This window comes from Colias croceus, chromosome 5 (assembly GCF_905220415.1).
Source record: "Colias croceus chromosome 5, ilColCroc2.1".
Classification (NCBI taxonomy): Eukaryota; Metazoa; Arthropoda; class Insecta; order Lepidoptera; family Pieridae; genus Colias; species Colias croceus.
In genome coordinates, this window is record NC_059541.1 from 2,577,156 (window position 1) to 2,593,658 (window position 16,503).

At 33.5% G+C, this 16,503-nt stretch overlaps 1 protein-coding gene across 1 annotated transcript in view; it reads right to left on the bottom strand.

The window, feature by feature from the left end:
- Positions 1 to 16,503, bottom strand: part of LOC123691572 (hemicentin-2-like) — a 168,002-nt gene that overhangs the window by 58,591 nt on the left and 92,908 nt on the right. Inside the window, exon 3 of the mRNA XM_045636008.1 lies at positions 7,893 to 8,055. Coding sequence (XP_045491964.1) covers positions 7,893 to 8,055 — 163 coding nt within the window. The remainder of the gene's footprint in view (positions 1 to 7,892; positions 8,056 to 16,503) is intronic.

Below are 16,503 nucleotides of genomic sequence, written 5' to 3' on the forward strand. Positions count from 1 at the left end.
CATATTTTGTACAAAAGGCGGCCTTATTGCTGAACAACAGTCTCTACCAGGCAACCTGGTTCAACCTGGTCCAACCAAGTTAAAAGTGTTACTATTGAAATATATAGGTATGAAAGGATAAAAAGGTTTATATTTTTAATTTGGTGCTTATTAATTTGATGTAGGTAGTTTATTCTACCAAACAGTTATGTCAAGTCATTGAATAGTGTACGGACAATTATTATTTTTTTGAGACTTATACTAACGAAGAAATTTTTACATATCCTTATATTCACATTTTAGGCCTTCAAGATAATAATATAAGTGATTTTATATTAAAAGCACCGACCCACTTCCATTATTCGTATTTCCTTTATTTTCATAGATATTGGACCAAGAATTCCTTTCTTTGAATTGTATTGTGTCAATATTATCGAAGCGAAGGCCAAATTATTTTATTAACTTATTTCCATAGAAATGAGCTTTAAGGCAATATATTCAATTCAATTAAACAATATTTTGTTGTAATTCTTTATATGAACGGGTAAAGCCGTAAAGTTTTGTATTGAAACAATTCCATTTTTTGTTGTTCCATTGTCCAATTCCATGTTCTATGTTAATTGAATTAAATATAATAATCCAACTTGCAGTTTCAGATCAACAAAACTTCGTTATTTTTAAAACAAATGGAAGTCAGATTAATATCTGCGGATTACCTAGTAGTCTAGGCTAGGATAAGCTTTTCTGGGTACCTCTCGAGTGAAACAAGGAAATAAAAAAATGAGTAGTTAACAGATAAAGATAGCAATATTTAGCACCCTTAAAATTAAGCCTGGCAACAATTTAAAACATAAGCAACCAAAAACCAAGCTACACCACAAACGTTCACACACAACACCGTAAGCATTTTAAAATTCACATTTATAACTTCAGTGTAAAACGTCGACACCGCAGCTTGAACCTATAATAGCGGGAACTATAAAAGAACTCGTATCTAGTCCACATACAATCAGAGACAAACAAATAAGCATCCACTAGAGAATTGAACAGGTCAGCAATAATGTGGTAACAGTTCATTTTACGTAAGCACTCCCTCAGCGTATAGATGGAAATTTGTATGGGATATTATCTTTGCTACGTACTTGGAGTTGGTTTAAATAAATAATTAAAGCGCTTTAGTAAATTGCTAATCGCTGCGTCCGAGTGCAGGTGAATATGTTATGTCCATCTTTTTGCCAAATTGCGTTGAAATTTGTGCGGCATTTTGTTTTTTATTAATTAACTAGCTTACCGCCCGCAGCTTTCGCCCGCTTTGTCTAAAACCTAATAAATTATATACTAAAGCCTTACTCTTGAATCACTCTATCTATTTAAAAAAACCACATCAAAATCCGTTGCGTAGTTTCAAATTTTTAAGCTCACAAAGGGACATAGGAACAGAGAAAGCGACTTTGTTTTATACTATGTAGTGACAAGAAACAGATTGACATCATACATTATCATACAATTATCATACCATTTTGAATATAGATTATTATTGCAGAATGAAATAAATGATATTACAAGAACTTATACTTTTATTTTAATATCTTTTCATATATGAAATATAAAAGTCTAAGAATTTATAGGAAAACTTGTGCGCAGTTAACCTAATGTTATTTCAGAAAAGAAACGCAATAAATTTGAATATCTGACATATAATATAGAATATTATATGGTATACTAGCTTTTGCTCACAGCTTCGCCCGCACCTTGCCGTTTAGGCATGAGCCTAAACGGCAAGGTGGTATAATTAGTTATATATCTTTTGATTAAATCAGAAGATCTACTTTAATATTTATGCGCTTTACACAAACCTTTCGCTTGAAACAAACACACACATATTGTTATGTTATATATATGTTACAGCGATGAATATAACGTCATACACTACCAAAAATCAAAATGAAATTCACACAAGCGTGTATTTCAAGAATCTCATGCTAGATTCACAATGGCGTCGTTATGCCATTTTCTCGAATATTCTACACATTCAACGTTACAATTTCTTCGGGGTCGTGTCGAAACTAATTTGACATCCGCACGGAACGGCCATGCATAACAAATGTGCTGCTGAGTGATGTATAAAATATGCACGCATTGCCTGATTGTGATTTACTCGGCTTTGCCTCGCATTGTTATATGATGACGTGCCATTACTGGCCATATTTTTGGGCAATTGACGCAAGCGGCTTTTAATGAATCGACCGTTGGTTGAAAGTCACTGACCTATTGAAGGTATATAGCAGTAGTAAATGCCTGTTTGGTTGATCTGTGTGTAGGTGCTAGATACGAACTCTCTTTTTTTCATGTGTTATTTTTTAACTAATGTGAGGAATCTGTACATAATATATAACTTTCCGATTATTACTTTTTTGTACAGAGTTATACAAAAGATACAGGTTACATTTAGTTGTAGAAATAAAACTTTCCGGAGTATATTAGTTAAGTCTAAATTGATGAAATGCTACGAAACAGAAAAAAAAACAGATACAACCTATAAAAGGTTTAATTTATTTATTTAACCCTTTAATAGTTGTATAGTTAAGAAACCTTATAACTACTTACATATAGGACAGAGTACAACTATTTTGGCGGTCTTATCACTTAATAGTGATATCTTCCAGGCAACCACGGTAAAAGGTAAACAAGCAAAAATTATCATTATTGGCGGGTCGAGAACAGAAAAAAAGAGTTTTACCTCTGGATTAGCCATACTTTATACACCACAGTATCGTAGTTCCTATAAGTTGTTCTATTTCTACGAATCTTTAGATTTTTTTAAATTGTAATTTCAGTAAATCAAGAATACAATTTCACGAGTTTATCAATTACCATTCAACACTCATCTAAACAATTTTGCACGTGCAAACTTTATTCAAGCTTCTATTTTAAGCAATACAGAATTATGAAAATGAAGGTATATTGCTGTGCTCATTCTTTAGTAGATTAATTTATTTATAATTGAAATGCACGTTTTGAAAGCTTTCTATTGCAGAAGGCTTCTTTTACGGGTATCGGAGCGTCACTAATCCTTATTAAGCTATTATGGACGCAAGGGTCCTTTTTTAAAACAGCCGTTTTTACCTTCTTTGCGTTTATTCTTCAATAAATGTTTATTAAAGTGTGAATTCATTTTTTTAATCAAATAAACTTTATACATACAATAGAATTTATACATAAATACACACAAACACACGCAAAAAGACTTTAATCTAATAAATGTTTAAATTAAAAATAGAGATAACGAATATGAGATAAATATATGATTAGCATGCTTATTGGATTTAGGTACTTTTTTCCAAACGTTATTTTTTTAATAAACGGTGTAGTGGTAAATTATATTATTGACAATAACTATTCAATCGATTTTTAATTCGATTACGAAATCGGTAAACAGTAATTTTGGCTTTATTTCACATACGTACATACAGCGACTCTGGAAGACTTGCCCGATGCAATCAGTAAGGTCAACAATGATTTGTCTACCATCGTAAACTGGAGCAGGAATTTTGGACTTTTACTAAATCCATCTAAAACACAGACAATTATCATTGGGAGTGCGTCATACGTGTCTAGGATTGATTGGGCAACTCTTCCGGATGTTTTGTTGGACGGCATACAGATCGGTTACAGTACCCACGTTAAAAACTTGGGTATTTTAATGGATCAGACCCTGTCGTGGGATGTTCATCTGAAGGAGGTTAGTAGGAGGATGTTTGCTTCCGCTGGCTCACTTCGGCGCCTGCGCAACTTTCTGCCTATCCCAACAAAAATAATGCTAGCTCATTCCCTTCTCCTTTCCCACCTTGATTATGCTGATTCCTCCTACCTTGATCTTTCCGAAGTCCAGTTGAGTCGACTTGAACGCCTTCAGAATTTTTGCATTCGCTTTATCTTTGGCTTGCGTAAGTTTGACCACGTGTCAGACTATCGCAAAAAACTCAACTGGCTTCCCATCCGCCTCCGACGTAACTCCCACATTCTTCATCTTCTTTTCTCCGTCCTGTTTGATCCTAAAGCTCCTCACTATCTCAAAGATAAATTTGATTTCTTTACCTCTCCTTTCCCTCGTCCTTCCAAAACTTTACTTTTGCGTGTCCCTGTCACGAACACCAAATTTTATGGTCATTCCTTTGCTGTTCGTGCTGCCAAACTCTGGAATGAACTTCCACTAGAAGTACGTCAAGCGCAATCCTTAAGGAGTTTTAAACACCTTCTTAAGTCACACTATCTTTCTCTTGCTTAGCTTCTTCCTCTTTTTCCTTACTGTTATCTTATTTTCTTTTTTGTCATATACCTACTACTATATATGTATTTGTTCTATATGTTATATTTATTAAATATTTATAATTATATTTTCTCTGGTTACCTATATACTTCTACTATATATTTGTTGTATGTGATATATATTATATACATTGAATATTTATAATTATTCTTTCTTTTTCCCTAACGCCTTATTTTTTGCTCACCCACCTCTTTTTAATGTCTCTCGTTACATATTATTACTTACGGTGGCCTGGAAGAGATCGCTATCTAGCGATAAGGCCACCGTTTGTACACATTATTTTAATCTTATCTGTACTTTATGTGTCTCTATTTCTTTTGTGTGTGCAATAAATAATTAAATAAATAAAATAATAAATACGTCGTAGTAGGTACAATAGTACAGGTGCAATATGTCCCACGCTCAAAAGCACATCGGACTTCATTTTGCCCAACACTGAATATTGGAAAACCTTAGATACCTCTAGTGCCTCTCAATCAAACCATTGAAGCGCGAGTTCAAACTATCCGCATAGCAACAAGCATTATGTATTTAGCATCGGCTGTGAAGCACTCGAACCGCTTCAAGATCCATAAAAGCAAACTTTTTAAATGGTTCCCGAGCAAGCACATAATATGCAGAATAACAGCTATTAAACTTTCAAAGTCACGTTTCTGTTATAAGTGGATGATACATTTTTGATGTGTCGACAGGGACCAATGGTGAACGTAAACTGTGCTTTTTATATTTCACGCGACGGAAGCATGTAAGGGAAAAACGTAAACTAAGAAAAGTCGCTGAAATCCTGAACTACGTCAAATATTTCAAGGGTTTATTACACTTTGGTCGCTTTAAGGGCATTGACTTATGGAAGTAGACCAAAATGTTTTTAACTTTCAGTTTAACATTTTTGATGTTTACTTTTGAAAAGTTAAACTGATGCGAGATAGAAATTCTCACGTAGACAGCGTTTAATAAAGAAACACGAATAAAAATGCCAAAATTGTTCATACTTTCATCGTGAAAACTCGGTTATTCGTCAAAAGCACAACGCAGTCTTGTATCAAAACAACGTTCAACACTATACTGTAAAGCGAAGCAATTTTTAACACAAGCACGTATTTACACTGAAACAAACATACAAGCTAATTAAAATGTTCTACTCAGACGCAAATGCACGCACCAGTTTCTCCTGTACAGAATTCTGAAAACCTACCATTGAGGTTTTAATAAAGACGGTTTAAAGTACGACTACAAATTTGACGATTGGCCCACTTAGTAGAGTAATCTCGTTTATGTAAGCCTAAAACCTCCGAACGGGCGTCGCTTGTAAAACGGACCCTAAGTAGCTTCAACATGGTTTACATTTCACTGTAACACAGAATAAGACTTTTTGATTTAAATGTGAGAAATAAAACAGCAGGTGGAGGTTCTCTTTATCCTTATTAGGAAAATGAGTTTTTATTCCTTTGAAATGCAAGACTCTAGACCATCGGGAAAACGATATACCCTTATATTATGTAAGAGCTCTAGTAATATTAATCCGTAGAATTGAATCCATTGTTCTGTATATTGTAAAGAATTTGAAGTGTAAGTAATGCTATCGTTTTCGAGCATCTTCTGTACGTTTATATAAAACTAGCTTTCGGCCTGCGGCCTCGCCCGCGTTTTCAAAGAAATACTCAACTCAGCTTTCTAATGGTGAAAGAATTTTTGAAATCGGTCTAGTAGTTTATGCGTGAAAACCATACGTATACAAACATAATTACAAACCTTTCCTCTTTATAATATTAGTATAGATATCACATTAAACAAATCTTCTTAAAATTGTTTAATATGAGGTTGTAATAAGCACTTTAAATTATTATTAAAATTCGCAGAATATCATCATCAACGATTATCTAATTTTATATTTCATTGAATTTAACGTGCTATTTGTTTACATAGATATCTTATTCCCACCATTATTTACGTAATATTTATTTCCAAGATATCAAAGCGAATGTAGTAAAACTTTGTTTTGCTATTTTGATATAGGTAAGGGTTTATCCTAAAGGATAAAAGGGATCTTAAGAGGCTTACACTCGTCGCGTCTGTACAAAGATGGTATTTGGCCCACAAAATGTAGCGCGTTAAAATTGTTCAAATCTTAATATAATATACTACGCATATAAATCTGAGTTTAAATTTAGGTTGATTCTTCTTTATTGTCTTCTATTATCCACTACGTAATGTTAAATAATTATTGTTTGCATTTTCTTGCAATTATTTATTAAGGTTATTAGATATTTTTTTTCCCTAAAAATAAAATACAATAAAAAGGTCTATGCGCCAAATTAGTACCTAATTGCTATGGACATTTAACATTGGACAAGTCAGTTGAGTAAACACATTCGTATTAATTATCTAAATCTGAGCTTTTGAAAAGAGTTGAGTCATTTTAAATTAGCAGCTGCCACAAAGCAAGGTTTATTTAATAAAATTATGTATCACAAATGATGGCAACACAACATACAAGAACATTGCCAATTAATTAATATTACAAAACAAATAAGATTAAATTTGTAACTAGAAGTTGCTAATAAATGCTGCATATATCATAAGGTCTCAAACCACTACAAAAACAGTACAAATAATTTCAAGCGAAACTCTCACAAAAACGTTCTCTACTTACAAAATTATAGAATCTAATATTTTAATTAACTTTTGTTATGAAATATGACGTTAATTTTCACTCCAAAGTACATTGAAAGAAATAAACAGTAATGATGAAAAGTAGGTTGCGGGTATTGATTTTTTCTTTAGTTTAAATCTCTGTACAACAATGAACTGTATTTTTTGGCGGATGATCTAGATTCACTGTTTGAGGTATTATATTTCTATAAGTCTGAATAACAATCCTTTTGATCATCTTTATATATATTTATTACACGACGAGTCAAAGTATGGTCTTTTGAAGCTGACTTAAGTCGCCATACTATTGGAATTGACTTGTAACATTTACCCATATATTGGCACATCATCATTATACCACACGAGCAGTGAAACCATCGTCTTTTAAAGCTGATATAACATAACAAACGAGTCATTACATTTACTTCTATGTAGGTATGTCATCTCAAAGCTGTAGCACAGCATTTTCCTGTATATTATAGGCACGTCATCTTTTTACGCTACGAAAAGTCATAGGGCGCTATTTTAAAGCTGATTAAACCTGTATTGGTATGCCTAATGAGTTTTGAGTGATAGTGAGGTTTATTTACTTGTATATTACCACATCATATTTAAACCACACAACCAGAATCACAATGTTTTTTTAAGATTATATAGCGTTTATCTGGCTAAAGCTACAAAACAACATTTACCTATACATCAGTTTTATACCACACAACTAGTGGAAGCACAGTCTTTTAAAGCTGATATAAAACACTAGCTGCGCACCGCGGTTTCACCCGCATGGCTCCTCTCCTGTTGGCCTTCCACTATTAATGGGCTATCTAACACTGAAACAATTTTTCAAATCGGACCAGCAGTTCCTGAGATTAGCGTATTCAAACAAACAAACTCTTCAGCTTTATAATATTAGTATAGATTATACATTTACCTGTATATAGGCACGTCATCTTTATACCAGACGACGAGGAGCAACGCGTCAGGAGGCTGCGGTGACCGAGTGTCGCAGGGGAGTGTCGCGTCACCACCGGCCACTGCTGACAGGTTAACTGAGTCTAGAGACTCCGCTCTGACACTCGGGCCTGGTCGTAGACCTGGAAGGGAAATCTGTATGAGAATCGGAATAGTTTGTGTATTACAATAATTGGGAAAATAGTTATATGAAGGTGAGAACACGAGGGTAAAGAAGTAAATTTTTGTAAGATAAATAAAACTGTATTTTTACTTATTTATTGTAATTAATGTGTGGGTAAAAAAAAATTAAACTAATAAAATAATATTTTTAAAAAGTTGTTTTATCTTGAAAAAATATTCTTGAATGTACCTATGTCTTAAAGCAGTAACTGCTTAATTCAACAATGATCTCAACATACATTCAATAGAAAACTTAGCAGATCTAATCAGTCCGTACTCAAGTTTATCAAAATAGTTTTGCATAAATAATATAGATAGCAATTTGGGCTCCTCATGAGAACAAATATAAATTAATGTTGGAGCGGGTCCAAAATAAATTCATGAGACACTTATATTTAAAATTGTACGGGGTATATCCTTTTTATCCGTTGATGTACCCTACCTTATTTGTATTGGGTATGGTGGGGTACAATCAATTGAGTGTACGGCGAGACTTTTCGCTTGCCGTTTATATTATAGGTCTTCTTCGTGGTGGGGAGCAGAACTCAGGGCTGCTTGAGTGTGTGAGTTTCTGCGTTCCCACCAGATTCGCGTGGAGACGGCGCCGCTCGCCGCTGTTGCTGGTGCCCACAGCACGAACTGGCCTTCTTGCGAAGGCACCAATGATACGAGTCATCCGCATCATAAATGAAGCGCATGAAAGGGCGGACTTATTTCATAGCCCAATGAGTGAGTTCGCAAGGGTGGTGTTACAGTTGATTTGTAATTTTTAGAATCTATTTCTTTATTAATTTATGTATGTATAATAATATCTAAGTATTTAGTTTTTTTTAAGTTAGTTAAGTTTATTTGGTAATAAAATTGTATCTTTGTCGCATTGGGAATGACCTGTAACGGCAAGTGATATTTTTATTAAATAAATAAATAAATAAAGATACCAATAATATTATAACCCGGTATCATACCAGGTAATAATATAATACTCAGCTAATGTATGCGTGTCAACGTGGTTAAACACCGTAATAATAGTTCTATATACAATATCAACCACTATAGGGAAAAGCTTTTAAAATTTTTACAAAACAGTAATTGCATGAGCTTTGAAATTTCATTTAAATGTCACGCTCACCTTTTTTGTAAATCTATCTCGCTGATTTAATTAATTAATTTCATCAAATTGCTTTGATGTAGTTTATTTTGTCATAATAAACGCAAAATGATTCCGGGCATTTTCCGTGATTTTAAAGGAAATTCGAGATCTTTAAAGCATTAAATAAAAGGTAGTAGGTACATTTTAATTGAAGTATTTTGTAGAGTTTGATTTTACGCCAGTATTATAGATTTAGAAATTAAAGATTTTAACGGATTTTAAACGCGATTTATTCATTATATTATTATCCCGACGTTTCGCACACTGGCTGTAAAGAATATAATCAATAAATTGCGTTTAAAATCCGTTAAAATCTTTAATTTCTGAACATTGAGTTAATTTAATATTTTTGTCCTGATTTTCGGATGCGAAAATTTCATCAGAAATGTTTGCGGTAGACAAAGAACAAACTGAAAAAAAAAAAACTTTTTGTACATAAGTCTAAACATTTTTATCTAAGTAATATTTAATATAGTCTGGTAATAAATTAGGCTCATAAACTACTGGACCGATTTTAAAAATTCTTACGCTAAGACCAACAGGAGCGGAGCTACGCGGGTGAAACCGCGCGGCATAGCTAATAGTGGAAAAAACTCACATATAATTTGGTAACAAATTATAATAGAAAAAATTCAAACGTATTATTAACCATAATATATAGGAATATTTATGATGTAACACAAAAAAACTGCTGTAGGCTATTATTTGAATTTTGACACACGCATAAATTATGGCGTGAAATATCTATTATTACTTTTTACTTAAGTACAAGCCAGACTTCAAGCTACCATTACTAGAATAAATACTACCTTATTACCAGTGTTTCACCGTTATAATGTTTGAATGATTGTCATTTTGTGTAATGTAACAAAATGTAATAAAGAAAATTACTGCAAAACTACATTATTTAACTCGCAATATCCTCTGCTCTTAAACGAAATATTTTCACCTTCTTTTGCAATATTTTTAATTGTTACACTCGTATTTGGTTATAGGTATAGCCTATAGCCTTCCTCAATAAATTGGCTATTCATCAAAAATAAAAAAATCAATTCTTTTGTTGTGTTTGTGTGTATATGTATATTATTTTAATATGTAGTATACTCATTTATTTAACTATGTATAGTAGGTATATTCTTATGTGTATATATGTATAATTTTATTATAAATTGTGTTGTGCACCATCGACCTCAATATATTACGTAATTCTCATGATCCTTGACCTAAGGTTGCCTGGAAGAGATCGCTGTATTAGCGATAAGGCCGCCTTTTTGTACTTTTTTTCTATTTTCTGTGTTTTTTGTTATTATTTTGTTACTGGTGCAAATAAAGTATTCATTCATTCATTCATTCATTCAATTCGTACCAATAGTTCTGGTGAATAGCTTGCTTGAACAAACACATTATAAATCTATATCTTCAATTTTATAATCTCTATCTATCACTCTATACAATATTACATATTATAATAATGAATCCCTATTTCCCTGGGTATCGGCATCACGCGTGCACAACTGTACAATGTGTGCTAAAATAAAAATAACTGAAATCTTAACGTCTACTTAAACTTCACGGCTACAGGTACGTCTGTCTGATGGGTACAGCTAGTATTTTTTTTTTTTTTTTTTTATGCTATAGGATAGCAACCGAGCAGACGCGTCGCCTGGTGTTAAGCGATACACGCCGCCCATAAGCATCCACTCCACTGGGAAGTGGATGTGTTGCTATCCTCAAAGGGATTTGGAAGGATTTAGGGAGAAGGGCGAGGATGGGTGGGAATGAGGATAGGGAAGGAGAGGATGGGTAGGGGATGGGAAGGGATGTGGGCCTCCGGACCCCTCACTCACCGTACGGAACGCGACAGTAAACTGTCACTATGGCGCCGATATTCAAAGTATGAAGTACATGTATAAAACAAAGTCGCTTTCTCAGTATGATCACTACATGTATAAAACAAAGTCGCTTTCTCTGTCCTTATATCCCTTTGTATGCTTAAATCTTTAAAACTACACAACGGATTTTGATGAGGATTTTTTTAAATAGATAGAGTGATTCAAGAGAAAGGTTTCAGTATATAATTTGTTATGTTTCAGACAAAGCGGGCGAACCGCGGGCGGAAAGCTAGTTAAGTATAAATTTCACTTCACACAATAAATATATTACAATTCTGTAACAAAGAGTAAGATCAACTACGCTAACAATATTGGAGACGCGGCCAAGGCAATTTGTGTGACAAACAGCAAAATTGTTTGTTCCCGGATCCTTTGGAGCTAACGACATTTATCCCCGTCGGCTTATTAATGTTCCTCCTTTAAAAACCTCTAGACATTTAGCTTATTTAAGAGGAGATAGAGATAATTTTCTCAGGGTTTTTTTGTATCTATTTTGAATATTGAAGATCCTTAACAAGCCTATTTATCTAAAACATAAACAGATTGTTACAATTTATCATATAGCTATCTAATTTATCAGATAGTAATATTTAGCAGTGATCTCTTCCAAACAAACAGAATTGATGAAATAGGTCATTATAAGTTATTAAATGAAATTCATTAAGTATTGTAGAGAATTGCTAATCATGTAGGTAGTATCATTATTTTATTATTATTTAAGTCATTTTGATATTTCCGGGTGAAAAAATTGGCTCAATTTTAAACACATTTATCCAAAAACCGGCCAAGTGCGAGTCGGGCTCGCGCACAAAGGGTTCCGTAGCAGCAAATATAATAAACTTATTATTTACAGTTAAATCAACCTATCTCAAAAACTATAAGAGATACTTTGATCAAACCAAAAATCGTTGAAAGAGTTAATTAGCATGCATCACCTCTATTTTTTTTAGAATTTTATACCCCGTAGTTATAAAAATAGAGGGGGGGGGACATACTTTTTACGACTTTGAGAGCTGATATCTCAAAAACCGTTCACTTTAAGAAAAATGTTTTTTAGAAAACTTTATATCATTTTAAAAGACCTTTCCATTGATACCCCACACGGGTATGTACATCGAAAAAAAAAATTTCATCCCTCAGTTACATGTATGGGGGGCCCCACCCCCAATTCTTTTTTTTACTATTTAGTGTCATATTTTTGTAGCGGTTCATACAACACATATTCCCATCAAATTTCATCACTGTAGTACTTATAGTTTCCGAGTAAATCGGCTGTGACAGACGGACAGACGGACAGACGGACAGACGGACATGACGAAACTATAAGGGTTCCGTTTTTGCCATTTTGGCTACGGAACCCTAAAAATCGATACTAGTTACTCAGTAGGTCTGATCATTGATAAGTTTTTCAAACTGAAACATATGAAAGACACTTCGTTACAGCTTGACGTACCTTTACCGTAACTGCTATAGTCTACAAATGAGGATTTATATTATTACGTTTTGGTACCGCAAACCTCAACTCAAATGTCCGTTCAAAAATAACCCTTATTAACATACCATATTATACCACACTTTTAAACTCCCCTGTTAAAACGGGCATATCTATTAAGTTTATAAATTATAAGAGCAACATATAACCCATATCTAGTTTGAACTGGATTCACAGCGCAGAATAGATAACGTTGCCAAATTGCTCACTAGAGTCTCCTAACGCTCGGCCGCGGTCACAGATCGCTTGATAATCGGAGTTGACCTCAAATTATGGTTACTACACTAGCCGGTGGATTTTTGTAATTTCCTATATAATTGGTATGAGAAAAAGTCTATGTGGAGTCTAGTATGAGTCTCTGTGGAGCTGTTGAGATAACATAAAACTGGTAGGTACAGAGTTTTTCACTTATTGTTTTTGGTGAAAAAAAAATGTACATTTTATTTTTCAGTGGTTTTGATTAGATATTGAGTTATATCAAAAGGTATTTTTTTAATGTTTAGCTAAATAATCAAACTTATTAATTGCGATTAACTCATAGCGATTACGCCTACAAACACTCATTTAATACAAACTTATAAATCAAATCAATTATTCATTTTTCATAAATATCATCGCTTATTTGCAATATTAATACAACATGTATAATATTGTATATTTTCGTAAGTATAATACAAGAACTGATTTTTATTTTTCACTTGTATTCAGTAGTACCTGTATACAGATTACATAAGGATATCGAGATACATGCTTGTTCCCTGGAATGTATACTCTAGCATTCAATTCTACATTGCAACATGCATATTTCCTCAAAGAAACCGGAAACTATAGAACGGTACGATAGTGTTATTTAAAAATGCCACGTCAAAAGAAACTGAGCAACTCCAATTATCAATCTAAGCCCGAAAGGTATTTTGAAGCAGTTTGAATTAGCGCTAGAAAAAATGCTAGACCGAGTCCAATTAGTGGGAGCAGAGTTTGTTTTATTCTAACGATGTACTGTAACTAGGGTCTGGGTACGTAATTATATGCATGTTTTCGTGCAATATTTGATGTAGCGTGTACCATAAATCACGTAAATGAGTATTGTAATTTTATACAAATACTGTTTGTTTATGAATTTCACGTAATTTTTTCTGTTAACAAATTGTTCAGCTTGTGATTTATTTTGGCAAAAGTTGCAAAAGAATGAAGTTTTGTGACGAAATAAATATGAAATGAACAGATATTTCCATTTCACACTTCTCCTATGTAACTCCTATTAAAATAATTGAAGTGCTCTGGAACACTTCTCGTATGAAAAATCTGATTTATGTTACTTATGCGGTTTTAAAATTACACGTTTGAAGTCTGTAAAATCAATTTTCATTAAATTTGCTTAATTTATATTTCAGATTTTGGGATATAATATTATTTTATAATGAAGGCATTTTTGCTACAACGCGAATAAATGAATTTATAACCAAAAACCATGAAGATTAATTCGACATATTGTTTCTAGGGAAAATATATAATGATATAATTAAGCAACATCCATACTAATATTATAAATGCGAAAGTAACTCTGTCTGTCTGTCTGTCTGTTACTCAATCACGCCTTAACTACTGAACCAATTTGCATGAAATTTGGTATAGAGATATTTTGATACCCGAGAAAGGACATAGGCTACTTTTTACCCCGGGAAATAGGATAGGTTTTATCCCAGAAATCCCACGGGAACGGGAACTATGCGGGTTTTTCTTTAACTGCGCGGGCGAAGCTGCGGGTGGAAAGCTAGTAATGATATAATTAAGCAACAATAAATTTTATCAGAACACCTGTATTGTACGACTTAGTATTTTTATCAGTTACTGGTGCACGAAAGATTTAAAGTTTTAAACGGATTTTTAGCAATCTGTTCTGTTTTAGTGTTTACTGTAAATTAGTATTTTTCAGTGTTTCATATTATATTTCAATAAATTACACATATTTTATCATTGCTTAATTACTGCAAACATTTCTAAAATTGCATGGTAATACCCAAAATCAGTCGTAGACTCCTGTGAAATCGTTCGCGTAATTTCGATCGTTCTTTCTCAGTGAATACGGAGCGCGATTGTGACAAATGGTCCGATTAACAATCCCGGTCCCCCAAGAAGATGGCGCGAATAACGAGTCAATATATCAAAGGATTTAACCGCTGACGATATTTAGAGGTGCACTGATTCCTAAGACTTGCATAGAGCTGAGTGAGTGGTATCCTCCAGGATAATGTTCATATTATTCTTTGCTGTGAGTTATTCTTGTATTGAACCATATTTAGCGGCGATGCACTGATTCCTGGCTGCATAGAACTAGAAGTATCTTGGACATTATTTGCAAATGCTTTGAACGTAGCTAAGCTATTGACGTGCTGATCTGTGAGCTATTATTGTATTAAACGATTTTTAGCGGTGCCCTGATTTCTGAGACTTGCATAGAACTAGAAGTACCTATTCTGGACATTATTCTTTGCAAATGCTTGGAACGTAGCTGAGCTATTGATGTGCTAATTGCTGTGAGTTATTCTTGTATTGAACGCGGGGCAAATGTCGCAGCCGCATTATTTTCAGACTTCAATTCTAAAATGGCTGAACTGGCACTTCGTCTGCGTTAATTCGATTATATTTTTACTTTTGGCTACTTCGCAAACGAATGAAGCAATTTCGCATTGCGTCATCTAAAACATCTGCACAATGTTGAAAAATATAAAATAGAAGAAGTCTTATCAAGGGATTTAACCACTGACGATATTTAGTTGTGATGCACTTATTCCTAATGGTCTAAGATCCGAACATAAGGCGAAATTCAATGGCGTGATAATAGAATGAGACCAATTTTATAATTAATTTAGTATATTAAAAAATGTATTAAAAATGGGTTGACTTGGAAAATCCTGGACAGGACATTTTTAATGAATTAAAAAAAAACATTTATTTTAATTTTTTATTAATTGCAGTTTCGAGATAATTGAGATGTACCTAGTGAATAAATTTAAACTATAATAATATCAAGTATAATACACGTGTAACCTAGTTTTATATCTATTAAATAAGGCATGTTTCATTTAAAATAAACAGTATTCATCCAGCAGTCCTAGAGTTTCAATCCTCTCCCGAGGCACCACCTTACATGGCGACCCTGCCTAAAGTTTGTGCACGCGCGCGTGTATTTTGACACCGGCCGCCGCGTCGCCGATTTACATTTAAGGTAAACTATGTGTTCTCGGCCCGAGTAAATTAAATTATTAAAAATGAATATATTAAAATCTTTTGGAGGCAACGCAAGTGTGAGCTACAAAAAATGGGAAAGCAGCAGTCCAAGGAAGACTACATAGTTATAACAAAAAAATTCTGCAGGGGGCACGAATAGTGCGCCAGTTGACCAGTTTCGAGACTATTTGAAGACATCAAATATATTGTTATATATAATCGTAATCTGTTTGACTTTGGGTATGGAGTATTCAAAATATACAGAAAATGCCACTTAAGGTGGATACGACAGGAGGTCGCGAATAGCAGCAGGGAGCGTCGGTTTTCGTTCCGACGGCGCCAGGTGCAGGCGTACCCCGACTTGAAAATCGGCGAGAACGAGAACGAAGTGTAGTGATGTGAGTGATAAAAAAAAAGCCAATAATAAGTGTAATGTGAGAGTGTACTTAAGTGTTTTCGTGAAAATTCAGCAGAATTGATGGACATTATATTATTTAGCGGACTTTAAGCGTATAGTATAATTTATTACAGTTACTATATATAAATAATAAAAAAAAATGTGTATGTTATCGAAAAGGTATTAAAAATGTAACTTAACATGTAACCTAAATATAAAAGAAAATTATAATCTAATTAAAAATAT